The following is a 13,369-nucleotide window of genomic DNA, read 5'->3' as shown; positions in this document are numbered from 1 at the left end:
ATTGAATAGCCTTACAAAAAATTAATTCAGCCTTGCAGGTAAGTACTGTACTAAAATTTTAACTCTAGTTTTTAGCCATTCTGCCTTTATCCAGACTGTAAATCTGTACTCATAAGACACAATTGATACACACTAAGTGTTGCTAAATTGTTAGTGTTATGGTAGATTTTAAATATATAGTTATCTGCAGGGCTGATATATGTAATATTTCTGTTGAAGGACAACTGTGATCCTATACATAATTGTGTATTAAGGAGATTTTAAAAGTGCAGCTTTTAGGGTAGAATGACAAATTATATTTTATATTCAGTTGTCCCCTCTGCTTCTATCTGCATTTCTCTCTTAGTTAAGAGAGAGTTAGCCATTTGACAGTTTTAAGTCAGTGGAAACTTATTTTTAGTTACTCAATAAAATTAATTTTTAATTTGTATATTTAACTTACAGAGTAGGTTGGTAATAACAGCTGAACTGTGTAACATTGTTGCTTCAAATTGAAGTTTATATTATGAACATTCAAAATCAGTGCTCATATAGCAGCATATTATTGAGCTATTTTGAGTTTGAAATGTGGAGAAGCACTAAACCATGTACTGTGTATTACATAATAGCAACATCTTAGAGTGCTGTGCCTTCGCAAGGTGTATACATACAGTTTGTCCTGATATGTCTTTCCTCACATGATGAAGCCTGCTGAATGATTGAACTCTGAAGCAGAAGTGTTGTTTTGGTGTGCTTTAAAGGTTAGAATGACAGGATTTGAATGGCGAACGACTTTGGAATACTCTTTACTCACTAACCTGGGTTAATATTGTTGCTCTTGATTCTATATTCCGATAAGCCTAGCTTTTCTTATTATTGGGGTAGGCAGATGATTGACATTAGAGTCAGTGAGTGGCTTCTGAGGTGTAGTTACAGGCACTTTACCACTTTCTGCCATTGGCAGGTGGACTTGTTCTTTTCTCTCTCTCTCTTTGTTTCCCTGTTTTCCTTTTTCTTATCTTCCTTTGCCATATTTTTACTTTCTTTGCTTCCACTCTTCTTCCTCCTTTCTGTAGATCCTAAGCTTCAGGCTTAGGTTTGCAAGTCCTAACTGCTTGGCCCTGAGGGATGAAGAGGCTGACCCTAATCCTCTTCCATTTGAGGGATCGTAGGCTGCTGCATGTATTCTGGGAAGTCTCAAGACCCTGCAGCACCAGGGCACTCCCTTGCTTCCCACTGGCGGTAGAGGCAGCACAGTTTACCAAAATAGCTTTATTAGCCAGACAGCTACGAGGCACTTTGGAAAGCTGGTTCAACTATTACTTGGAGGCCATAATATTTTTGCTAGTATTAAAATTCTCCAGAATTTTAATTATTATTTGAAATAATATTTTGGTTGACTTAAGTTTTGATGATTCTAAAACTGATCTAGAGACTCATTCAATAGCAATGACCTTTTTAAAACTTACATTAAGTAAAACTGCCAGTAGATTAAATCATATGTGTGTAAGAGCTTCCTCTGTTTACTACTGTGGAACTTCAGTAATTTTTAGAGGCTACAAAATGGTCAAAATGTTTTTAAGTGTGCTCTTTTATTAAATGCTTGTGCAGGTTTTGTAATTCAGTACAGAAAGTTTAACCTTGTAATGTACATTTTTCTATGTAAAAAGTCTTTTAAGTAGCCTTATCCTTATTTAAATAAACTGAATAAAATTATTGAGTAGGTCTGTCATTCATAAAAAAATAAAATGGAAAAATACTCTGTAATGACTTGATTTCTTTTTATTTGAGCAAACGCTATCTAAAAGTGTTATTCTTTCTAGTACAGCCTTCTGCACTTGGGTTGATTGGGATCAGGTGTGCTCCCAGTAGTCCAGCCACATCTTGGGGCCCCTGCTGTTTAGTGGTGGGTGCTAAAGTGGCCTGGGGTTTGGGATATCCTGCCGCTATAGAGACTGACATATTGGTTGCCAGTATGCTTTGAGGGAGGGAAACAGAAGTCCTCCAAACCTTAGGCCCTGTAAGCTTTCTTAACAACCTGGGACAAACGAGAGATTCAGTTGAGGGATTATTTGTGTTTGGGGTGATTTTACAAAAGTTAATTTCTAAGCTGGTATCTTAATGTTGGAGACTGAATGAAGCTCTAAATGACTAAACTTGGAAAAGCCTGGGGTAACTTTCTACCTTGAACTTAAAAAGTAGATCCTTCACTTTTTGTCTAGACAGAAGAGACAGAAAAAAAAAATCTTACTTCCGTTTAGATTGTTTTTGCTAAAGTGCTTTTTACTAACTGAAGTGCTCTACTCTGTCAGTTATTATTAAACTTGGTTGTCTTCCCTATTGTGGCAGAAAAAATAAAGATGTGAATTAATTTCCTGCTCAGTGCAATAATGGATAATCGTAAAGACAGAAAGAAAAGCAAACTGAGTCATGAAGTAATGAGGGATGGGGTAGGTAGGGTGAGACGCTACTTCAAATATAGTGGTTGGGAAAGGCCTCTTTGAGGAGGTTGTATTATGGGGGAGATAGTTATGGAAAGTTTTCAGGAAAAGCATCCTGCTTGTGGTAGATTTTAAATGGCTACATATTCTTTGTTACTCCTCCCATCCAAGGTGGAGTCTGTTTCCCACAGCTCAAATATGGACTGGTCTTGTAATTTGCTTTGTTTCAAATGAAAGCTTCTACTCCCACTCCTGGACCCATGTTGCAGCCATGTGAAACAGCCGGCTAGAAAAACATGTCCCAGCCAATAGCTAGCACCAACCGCCAGACATGTGACTGTTAGTCACCCATCCACACTCTAGCTACCAGGTGACTAGCTGCCCGAGTGTCCCAGGTGACACCAGCCCAAATAGCTGACTCAGAATCCTGAGTGAATAGAATGAGGCTTGTGTTAAGCCACTTAGTGTTGGGGATGTTTGCTATCCAACACTAGGAGACTGAGATACCAGAGAAGGGCAAAGCGAAAGCCATGAGGCGTTTAGAACAGAAAGACTCATGTGGCTCAGATCAACGAAAACAGCAGAGAAGGTAGGCAGGAGCAGAGGGTGTAGGATCTTGTGTAGATCCTGGTAGACTTTGGGTTTGATTCTAAGAGCAATTGGAAGCTGTTTGTTAGCTGTGTTCAGACTGAACAAAGCATTCAGTTTAGTAAAAAAGACAGAAAATAGACTGACTGAACAAATATATAACAGCCCTAAACATTTTTTTCTCTAGTAAAATTATCCAAGTTTTTTGGTACTTTTAGCCTATTTGAACTAAAATATTTATATTTCTTTGACTGATAATTAAACCTTAGGGGATTATAAAATACCAGTGAGAGATATTTTTTATAAATATAAAAACAAGCCTTCTGTTATGTCTATTCTGCCCTGCTGTGTAGTCTTTTAAAATTTTAAAAAATAAACCTTTTAGGGAAGTTTTAGATTGATAGAAAAATGCCAAGGTAGTAGAATTTCCATATACCACACATCCAGTTTGGCCTATCAGTAGTATACATTAGTATGGGACATTTATTGAAATAAATCAGTAGTGGTACATTGTTAGCTAAAGTCCATAACTTTATTCAGATTTCCTTAGTTTTTACCTAATGTCCTTTGTCCCAGGATCCCATTCAGGATACCACCTTACATTTAGTTATCCTACCTCCTTCGACTCAAATTGGCTGTGACAGTTTTGCAGACTTGCCTTAAGCTTTTCATGACCTTGACATTTTTGAGGAATAGTGGTTAGGTATTAGGTAGAATGTCCGCAAATTTGAATTGTCCACCATGTTTTTCTCATGAGTAGACTGGGGTCATGGGTTTTGGGGGGAAGATCACACAGGTAAAGTGCCACTTTCCTCACAAATTAAGGGTGCAATCACCATGACAACACTTTTGAGGTGAATGTTGGTTACCTGGGGTACTGTTTGTCAGGTTAACATACAGTTAATTATTCTTCCTCTTCATACTGTACTCTTTGGAAAGAAGTCACTTAAGGAGTAGGGAGTTACGCTGCACCTTGCGGGCCAAGTAGCTACATAAATTATTTAGAATTCTGTGCAGTAGATTTGTCTGTTCTCCCCCATTTTATTTATTTAATAATTTGTGTCAGTGTGGACTCTCAAACTTTGAGTTATAATCGAATGCTTTTTTTGCTCAATTGTTCTAACTTTGGCCATTGAAAACTCTTTGAGTGGGCTCCTGTGTCCCTTTGATTTACCTCATCATTGTGGTTTCTTTTGAGCACTTCCTTACTTTCTGGCACTACAAGATGGTCCAGGTTCATCTTGTGGATTTCCTGCCCCAGTCCTCGACTCAGCCATTTCTCCAAGGAGCCCTGGTTCCTTTTATTGAAGAATGGTGTTAGAAAGCAAGATCTAGGCACTAGATGTGCTCATTGCTACTGGGGTGTCATTGCTTTTAGGCCTTCGCAACTGACAGAGCACGGAGATAATGTATGTTCTATACTAACCACTGTATTTACACATAAATATTTCTGTATGTAACTATCTTTAGGAAGCTAAACATGAGTTCATACTGATGTTTCCAATTCTAATCCATTACCATATGGATCATTCTAGACTTCCCTTGCTTGCTTGTCTGTACTTCCCACCCCAATAGTGAGACACCTGTCTCCCACCATCCACCATCCATTTACTCAATTGTTCAGTTTCAGTATACAGGTGTAGCAGTGGCAGAATTGTTACCTGTACTGATGTGGGAAACAACTTTATCAGAGCACAGTGATTATGTACAGTTCCTTATGCTTTTATTCTTATGGACTCCACTCATTTCCAGTTTTACTTAAGTCATATCACTTAAAAAATGTGGAGTTTTATCATTTTAATGAAAAAGAGAATGTCTGTTTTTCTCTATTTTCTTTTTTTTCTTTTTAAAGATTTTATTTTTTCCTTTTTCTCCCCAAAGCCCCCTGGTACATAGTTGTATAGTCTTCGTTGTGGGTCCTTCTAGTTGTGGTATGTGGGATGCTGCCTCAGCGTGGTTTGATGAGCAGTGCCATGTCCGCACCCAGGATTCGGACCAACAAAACACTGGGCCGCCTGCAGCGGAGTGTGTGAACTTAACCACTTGGCCATGGGGCCAGCCCCTGTTTTTCTCTATTTTCTTAATCAAGTAAACCAAACAAATTCCCTGGACAAACATTCATTCAACAGGTGTTTACTGTCTTTCACATCTTAAATAAGGAGTTGGAAGAATAAGACACGGTCCCTGCCCTCAAGGGGCTGTATCCTTTTATCAATCCCAATCGATTAAGTCTAAACATTCAAATCATTTGAGAAGGAATCTGAAGAACTTTTTTTTTTTAAAGATTTTATTTTTTCCTTTTTCTCCCCAAAGCCCCCCGGTACATAGTTGTATATTCTTTGTTGTGGGTCCTTCTAGTTGTGGCATGTGGGACGCTGCCTCAGCGTGGCCTGATGAGCAGTGTCATGTCCGCGCCCAGGATTCGAACCAACGAAACACTGGGCCGCCTGCAGCGGAGCGCACGAACCCAACCACTCGGCCACGGGGCCAGCCCCAGAATCTGAAGAACTTTTAATAATTAAAGTCACAGTATCCTGTGCACTACATAGTTTACTAGTTATGTTTTTAATTCCTTGATGCCTGAGGAAACCAACCAAAAGCAGAGAATGGGTTTTTCTTTTAGAAGATCCCCTCAGAACCTGGGAGATTTTTAAATTCATATGCTTCTAATTATTTAACTGCTAATAGGTGTCTGGGGATGACATTACCCTGCTCTTATTTTTGTAATGGAGACTTATTTGTTAATCTCTCTATATTCCTTCTGGCACCCTTAGAAAGGTCAGTTTACTAGTTCATGGACACATTGGCCTGTGCATCGCCCAGACCTTTCCTTTTCAGTGTTTCAGAAAAACTCATGTATTCAGAAGTGGTGTTTCCTCCATAATCATCTCTACCTATAAGAAAATAATGTTTGTTTTATTTTAGATTTAATGTTCTCCCTTAACCTTATCAAGCAGTCAAATGATGGATTTTTCTCATTCTTTCCCAGTAGAGGTTATTCAGACTGTAAGCACACTCTAATCCAGCACTCTGATTTTACAGAAGAGGAAACTGATGCCCAGAGAGAACGTGACTTCTCTAAAGGCATGCAGTGATTTGGTGGCAGAAGAGTGACTAAAACCTAGATCTCTTGTTCTTCTCTATTAACCCAGAGATGGAACCCCTCCACCCTGGGAATAGTGTGTGAGGGTGCCAACTTTTAGAATAGCAGCTATTCATAAGGACTGTCAACTTGGCTCATGGAGAGAAGAGATGTAAGTACTATAAAACTTTGTAGCGCTTGGTTTTGCACTGCTGTCAGATCTCCCTCAGGAAGGACAACGGGCTAGGACTCAGGAGACCTCGCTTCTAGTGTGTTGGCCTCTAATAAAGTGAGCTTTATTCTTTCTGGGCTTCTGTTTCCTCCTCTGTCAAGCAGGTGGATTCCACACTGATCTTAAGTTTCTTCTAGATCTTATTTCTCTGTATTTCTACCTTATACTTATCCCTGAGACCCCTTAGTCTGTCATTTAATAGCCAGGCAGAAAATGAGAGGTGCCCTGAAGTCTGAGGGAGCATCACTAAAGATGACTGAGAATTGATTTTATACTTTATGTATTTTAAGTTTCTAAAGTAATACGATTAATTGATACCCAAATTAATACTGCATTTATTCTGCTTTACTATAGCTAATGTTTTAAATTTTTTTTTCAAAGGGAATTAGGGTTTATTAGGCTGATTTATGACTTGAGGGCAGCCCTCTGCCTACAGATTGGATTGTGTCCATTTGTAGAAAGTCAGTGATGTGTTCTAAATATACCCTGGCTTCTCCTATGTCGATGACAAGGATTTCTCTGCTAGTGTCTAAGGTCTGCTCCACCAACAGCACTGAGGTCTTTTGCAGACATTCCCTTAAAGTTTTTCCAGAGATTAAGCTGTCACTAAGAAAAATATTGAGACAGTAGTAGTCAGCTAGTTCAGGGGTCATCGCATCCCAGCAGGTACATTTACTGAGCTGCTTGCTGTGTTCAAGGGCTATGCAAGGTGACTGCCTCTTAAGGGAAACTGCTTCCGGTTACTTCAGTGACTGGATTCTCATGGTTTTGGTTGAAGGTACACTAGTTTATTAAGAATTTTACAATGTCCTCAGTATTAAATATTACTGCAAAGTTTAAATATATATGTGTATTTTTTTTTAGTGAGGAAGATTGGCCCTGAGTTAACATCTGTTGCCAGTCTTCCTCTTTTTGCTTGAGGAAGATTGTAGCTGAGCTAACATCTGTGCCCATCTTGCTCTATTTTATGTAGGGTGCCACTGCAGCGCAGCTTGACAAGTGGTGCTAGGTCCATACCTAGGATCCAAACCTGCAAAGCCTGGGCCGCTGAAGCAGAGTGCGTGAACTTAACTATTATGCCATCAGGCTAGCCCCTAAATAGATAATTTATTCTACAAAATAGTTATGCATTTAAATCAAAGCTTAAGAAACTGAAATACAGATGGTCCCTGACTCACAACGGTTCAACTTATGATTTCCCGACTTTATGATGGTGTGAACGCAATCTGCATTCAGTAGAAACTGTACTTTGAATTTGGAATTTTGATCTTTTCCCAGGCTAGCAATGTGTGGTGCGATCCTCTCTCATGATGCTGGGCAGCAGCAGCAAGCCACAGCTCCCAGTCAGTCACACAATCACGAGGATGAGCAACCAATACACTTCCAACCATTCTGTACCCAGAGAATCATTCTGTTTGTCACTTTCAGTCCAGTATTCAATAAATTACATGAGATACGCAACAGTGTATTATAAAATAGGCTTTGTGTAGGTGATTTTGCCCAACTCTAGGCTAATGTAAGTGCTCTGAGCACATTTAAGGTAGGCTGGGCTAAGCTACAATGTTCAGTAGGTTAGGTGTATTAAATGCATTTTTGATTTATGATATTTTCAACTTATGATGGGTTTATCAGGACATAACCCCATCGTAAGTCAAGGAACATCTGAAGACAAAATCACTGTAAGTCTCAACATTGTAGAATGTCACAAAGAGGAATTAACTAATGCAATGTTTATAGTTAGGTTTGCTTACGCTCAAAATTAGAGAAAAAAGTTCACTCTGACTTCTTAAATGTAAGGAACAATTCTGCTGGAAAAAAACGTTTAAGAAAAACATCCTTAAAAGCATTGGAGAGCTGACAGGCAAAAATCTAAGAAAACACAAGATCTTGGAGAAGTAGACCATTTAGTTTGATGCTAAATGGAATGGAAACTGAGCTGTGGTTCATGTGACTGATGTAAAGGAGAGAGAAGTCAAAGCCCAGAGCCCCCAAGATAGGAGCCCTAACAGCTGCGAGCCCAAAGAGAGGCCCACAGGGTAAAGGTGAGTTAGAAGTAAACCTGCCCTGCTGAGGGAAGGAGGGAAGAGAAGAAAGAAAAGGAAGATAGGAAGGAAGAACAGGAAAGGGAAAGGAAGAAGAGACAAGGGCGGTGGAGGCAGGAAGCAAGCAAGCAGGCCCTCGTGCAGATTTGTGGTCAAAATTTACTTCGCCGGGATGGTGAGAGAAACGCAGGCAGTGACTGGGAGGTAGTTCCAGTCTGGTGGTACTCCCAGCGCGCCACAGACAACGGGACTCACCTTGCAGGAAGATGCGCTCATTCTAAGCCTCAGGAAACACCCACTGATCATGTTTTAAAGGCAGCGACTAGCACAAGTCAAAATTACCCAAGCCTGCAAGGAAGCATGCGAAGCATGAGTACCAAGCATGAGATGCAGCAGGAAAGCAGGCGGTGGAGACTGATGCCCAAAGTGTTCGCGTGTTAGAAAAATCAGGTAAAGATCAAGCAAGTTTGCTTGCTGTGTTTAAAGAAAAAGACAAGCTTTAAAATAACTGTCCAGTACAGGAAACTGTAAAAAGTATAACATGTATTTTTAATTTATTTTTATTGAGGTATCATAAAATACTGTGAAGTTTAAAAAATCTTATACAGCTCAGTGAATTTATATATATTTAAATATGTAACCCCTACCCAGATCAAAATATAGATCACGAGTTGGCAAACTGTCTATAAAGAGCCAGATAGTAAGAATCTTAGGCCTGTGTGCCATACAGTGTGTAAATGAAAGGGTGTGGCTGTGTTCCAATAAAACTTTTTAAAGAAAACAGGCAGTGGGCAGGATTTAGCCCATGGGCCATAGTTTGCCGACCATAATATACAACATTTCCAGCATCCCAGGAGGTTTCCTCATGTCCCTTCCCAGGCAGAGAGGTATTCACTATCCCGACTTCCACCTCCACAGTTTAGTTTTACATGCTAACATTCATTTTATACACTTTTATTTGTTTTTTTCACAATTTAATAACAAGACTTGCTTAATAAAAAGGATTATCATAGAACTGTATTATTTTGAAGCCACTCAGAAATATCGTTCAATAGAGTGATTCCCAGCTGACCGAGCAGATGGGTAGAGCCGGGGTAGAGTTTTGTGTGTGGTTGGCCTCAAACGACAGACTCTCCTGAGGCGAGTGCGCCCCTCACATCGCAGTGCACTGCTTTCAAGACTCCTCCCTTTCCTTGGCTTTCAGCACTTGACTGTGATGTGTTTGGGTATGGATCTCTTTGCATTTTTCCTACTTTGAGTTTGTTGACTTTATTGGATGTGTGTTTTTAGATTAATGTCTTTCATCAAATTTGGGGAAGTTTTCAGCCCATTAATTCTTCAAATACTTCTTCTGTTCCTTTTCTCTCTCCTCTCCTGGCACTCCCATCACGCATACGTTTGTGCACTTAACGGTGTCTTACATTTCTCTGAGGCTCTGTTCATTTTTCCTCATTCTTTTTTTCTCTGTTTTTCAAATTTCATAATCTCCATTGATCTATCTTCAAGTTCACTTATTTTTTTTCCTCCCAACTCAGCTCTACTGTTGAGCCCCTCGAGTGAATTGTTCATTTTGGTTATTAATACTTTTTGACTCCAGAATTTCCATTTGATTCTTCCTTTTTTTTTTTTTGAGGAAGATTAGCCCTGAGCTAACATCTGCTGCCAATCCATTTTGCTGAGGAAGACTGGCCCTGAGCTAACATCCGTGCCCATCTTCCTCTTGATTCTTTTTTATAATGTTCATGTCTTTAGCGGTATTCTCTACGTGATGAGTAATTTTTATCACACATGTTCCTTTAATTCTTTAAACATGGTTTTCTTTAGTTCTTTGAACGTGGTTATACTGTATGTTCAGCCAGTGTTTGGTCAGAGGTTCTGCTTGAGCCCTTTCAGCTAATAAGACTTCTGCTCTTTGCTGATGATCTGTGTATGGCTTGAAGAATGATTTCAAGTCTTCCCCACATCCCACTCTGATTGCTCCTGAGTCGGTGCAACCCATTCCATGCCCAGTCTTATGGACCCCCAGGGGTAAGTGGGACCCCAGGAGTGCTCCTCTTAGCTGTCTCTTTCCCTGGGTCTCTCTATTAAACTTCTGGCTGATGTGCCATTTTGCTTTTTGTTGCTAGTATCATGGAGCTACCAGTCCCCTCTTACTTGCTTGCCACCAAGATCTCTATTGTTTTTGACAATCCCTTTAGACACAGATTTCTCCATTCTTGGTACCAAAGTCAGTCCCCTCAGGCAGAGCTGCTGAGCTACCAGTGCACAGAGCGTGCCTCTCCCCTGGGAGCTGGAAGTGTCCTGCTTCCCCTAGAGTAGCACGCCTTCTTAAGAGTAGGTGCTGGGAGGGGAGGATGGTAGCCCCTGATCTTCTCAGGTTGCCCCTCCCATTGGAACCTCTACCCTTATGAGCAGGCCGGAACAGGGGCCATTGGAACCCCGGGATGCTCAGCCTGTCCTATCTGGGGCAGGGCCCTACATACAGTAGGAGCCCGTCCCTTCCTGACTGCACTCACCCAGAGCAGATAGCCTGGAGCAGAGCTGCTGTCACGTGAAGCTGAGGTGTGGGAGTGGGCTGGGATAGGGCTGTGGCTCAAATGCCGCAGGCTCTCAGTTTGCTTATTAATATGTAGATTTTCCTGAACAAATGGTTCTCTATTTGCTGTATGCTTTTAGGGAAATTTTCAGAGACTTTGTTATTCGGTTTATATATATAGTTTTCCCATTTAAATGGTTGTTTCACTGGGAAGAGGGTCAGCTGAGCTCTGTACACCACCATTCCAAAGTCCCACCTAGTCAGTTCTTGGAGCCTTGGCTGGCCTGCTTGGAGTCTGGTCTACACATGCGTGGTTCAGTTGTCAGCCAGGGATTTGCAGAGCTTTCATACCAAGAACTTGGGGCCCTCTTTTCTAGAGTTTTCCCTCTTACTTTCCAGAGGCTGTTTATCCCAAACTCTGGCCTCTGGTTCTTCAAGCCAGTAAGACTGCAGGTTTTCTAATAGGGTTTTAGCTACCCTGTTGGGGCTGCCCTGGGACAAAAGCCATAAAAAATGAGAAACCTACTCATTGCTGTTCTCTTCAAGCATCCACTCCCCTCCAAAGTCTTCCAGCTTTGGGTCATGCTCCAGTGTTTCGAAAACTTTTAAAAAATATTTTGTGCAGAATGGTTGTTATTTGAGGGAAGATTAGTCCAATAGGAGCTACGTACTGGAAGTGGCACTCCCCCTTACCATTAGTTGAAGGTTGGATATGACTCGTGTGTCTGTGATTTTAGCGAGGAACAGGCAGGATGTTCCATAATGAAATTTAGAAAGCTTTTACTTTTTTGGGGGGGAGGAGGAATTTTGCCATTTTAAAAAAAAGCATATTTGCAAGAATGCTTTTACTTTTATGTTACATATGAAGTGGAAGATGGCAGAACAACTAACAAGGTGGAGTTAGTTACTCTTTTAAGCAAAGCCTCAAGCTAACGACAAACCCAGAAGGCCTGTCTCAGACATTATCAAACACTTCTCACAGTGACCAGCACTCAGATTAAGAAACTGACTTCACTCTGCTCAGCATAGATGGGACTTGATTTCCACCAGATTTTTCTGTTGCACGGCATATCATTTTATCACATTGCATTGTCTTAGAAAACTAAGGACAAAAAGTCACTTGTTACCATTCTAAAAAGAGAAATACGCAATGCCCTGTCTCATAAATTGGCTCAGTGCTTTCCGACTATATACTGTGCTTTCAAAGATGATTTTACAGGCTACTGCTACACGAGGGGCTCAGGGTGCTATCTGTATAGCAGTGATTCCATCTGTCTGTCTGTCTTTTACTGTCTTTCTTATCTTTTCAGAAACACTTACTGAAGGCTTCCAGTATGCCCTAAATTGCTCGGTGTTAAGAATATACAGATGAACAAGATGTCATCTCTGGCCTCGAGGTGCTAGTGTCCTTTTGTAATCCTTCACTTTATGGAAGAGAAGGCAGGTCAGTGGAAGATATGGATCCATGACAATGGGAAAACAGCTCTGTCAAGAAAAGTGACCCCAACACTGCCTTCACTGTCATTAGCTCCTATTCTGGAGCTTATGTTACTGCATCAAAGGCAGAGCATTAAATTCCAAGAGAAACAGAGTTTGGGAGAGGGGAACAAAGAGAATGTAGCAAGGAAGAGGTTGGGGTGCTGAATGAAGGCTTTCTTTTAAATAAAAGGTGCGATGCAATTTCAGTGACACTGACGCAGCCCATCAGAACTTGCACTTCACCCAGTGATCAGCAAACACGCAGTAAAGTGTTGTTTATACTTAGAACCTTAATGTGTAATCATTATTTCACACACTGTGCCTGGCAAAAGATTTTGTTCTGGGTAACTTTATTGTTATAAACTTTATTGTTATAAAGCCATATAATTTTGCTTGAGGCCTTACGTGACAGGAAGTTACACAGTTGTAAATATCAACTCTTCACTATCTTATGTAGTTTGGAAAACTTTCAAGTTCGTGACATGTTAATTGCACTTAAAAATTAAATACATGGTGAAAGAAAGATACGTTTATAAAGATATTCAAAAGGATTTTTACACTTGGATTTGCCTTGCTTGATTACGAAAATTCAAAACCATCTTCCCACCTAAGGTTTACGCAGGGCTTTCTCCCTCCCTGGGAATGAACTAACACAGAGGATTAAAGGGCCTCGACAAACGTGAGGAGCACTGAGGAGCGCAAGAGCAAAGTCTCGCCACGGCTGCTGGAAACCAGAGCACACTACTGCCGGGTCGAGAAAGAAAATCTCTAAACCTGTGTGTGTGGCAAGCGCGTGTGTGCTGACTCAGATGTCTTTCCCGCAGTCGGGGCACAGGATGTCGTCCCTCTCTGTGAGGAAGCCTCGGCCCACCAGGGACAGGGAGCACTTCTTGCAGTTGAAGCAGTCATTGTGCCACTGCCGCTCCTCAAAGGAGATGTACTTGGTGCCGCCGAGTCCTGTTAACAGAGGAAAACACCACCGGATGAGGA

At 40.8% G+C, this 13,369-nt stretch overlaps 2 protein-coding genes across 10 annotated transcripts in view; one reads left to right on the top strand and one right to left on the bottom strand.

Annotated features, from left to right (window-relative positions):
* The window catches only part of C15H2orf49 (chromosome 15 C2orf49 homolog), a 21,634-nt gene extending 8,704 nt beyond the window's left edge, over window positions 1-12,930 (top strand). For 2 of the 6 annotated variants that reach the window (XM_001488180.5, XM_005599785.4), the window contains one exon: window positions 1-1,695. This exon is cut by the window's left edge and continues 1,392 nt beyond it. The gene's annotated coding sequence lies outside the window, so the exon portion shown is untranslated. Of the gene's footprint in view, window positions 1,696-6,160; window positions 8,442-12,210 lie in introns of those variants that run through there. The other 4 variants (XM_070236003.1, XM_005599784.4, XM_070236002.1 and 1 more) reach the window with 4 other exon arrangements.
* FHL2 (four and a half LIM domains 2) overlaps window positions 12,713-13,369 on the bottom strand; it is a 69,270-nt gene continuing 68,613 nt past the window's right edge. For all 4 annotated transcript variants that reach the window (XM_005599782.4, XM_070236000.1, XM_023618490.2 and 1 more), the window contains one exon: window positions 12,713-13,336. In XM_005599782.4, coding sequence (XP_005599839.1) covers window positions 13,185-13,336 — 152 coding nt within the window. In that variant the 3' untranslated portion in view covers window positions 12,713-13,184. The remainder of the gene's footprint in view (window positions 13,337-13,369) is intronic.

Source organism: Equus caballus, chromosome 15 (assembly GCF_041296265.1).
Source record: "Equus caballus isolate H_3958 breed thoroughbred chromosome 15, TB-T2T, whole genome shotgun sequence".
Classification (NCBI taxonomy): domain Eukaryota; kingdom Metazoa; phylum Chordata; class Mammalia; order Perissodactyla; family Equidae; genus Equus; species Equus caballus.
Note: the sequence above shows the minus strand (reverse complement) of the source record. Positions and strands in the feature narration are given on the sequence as shown.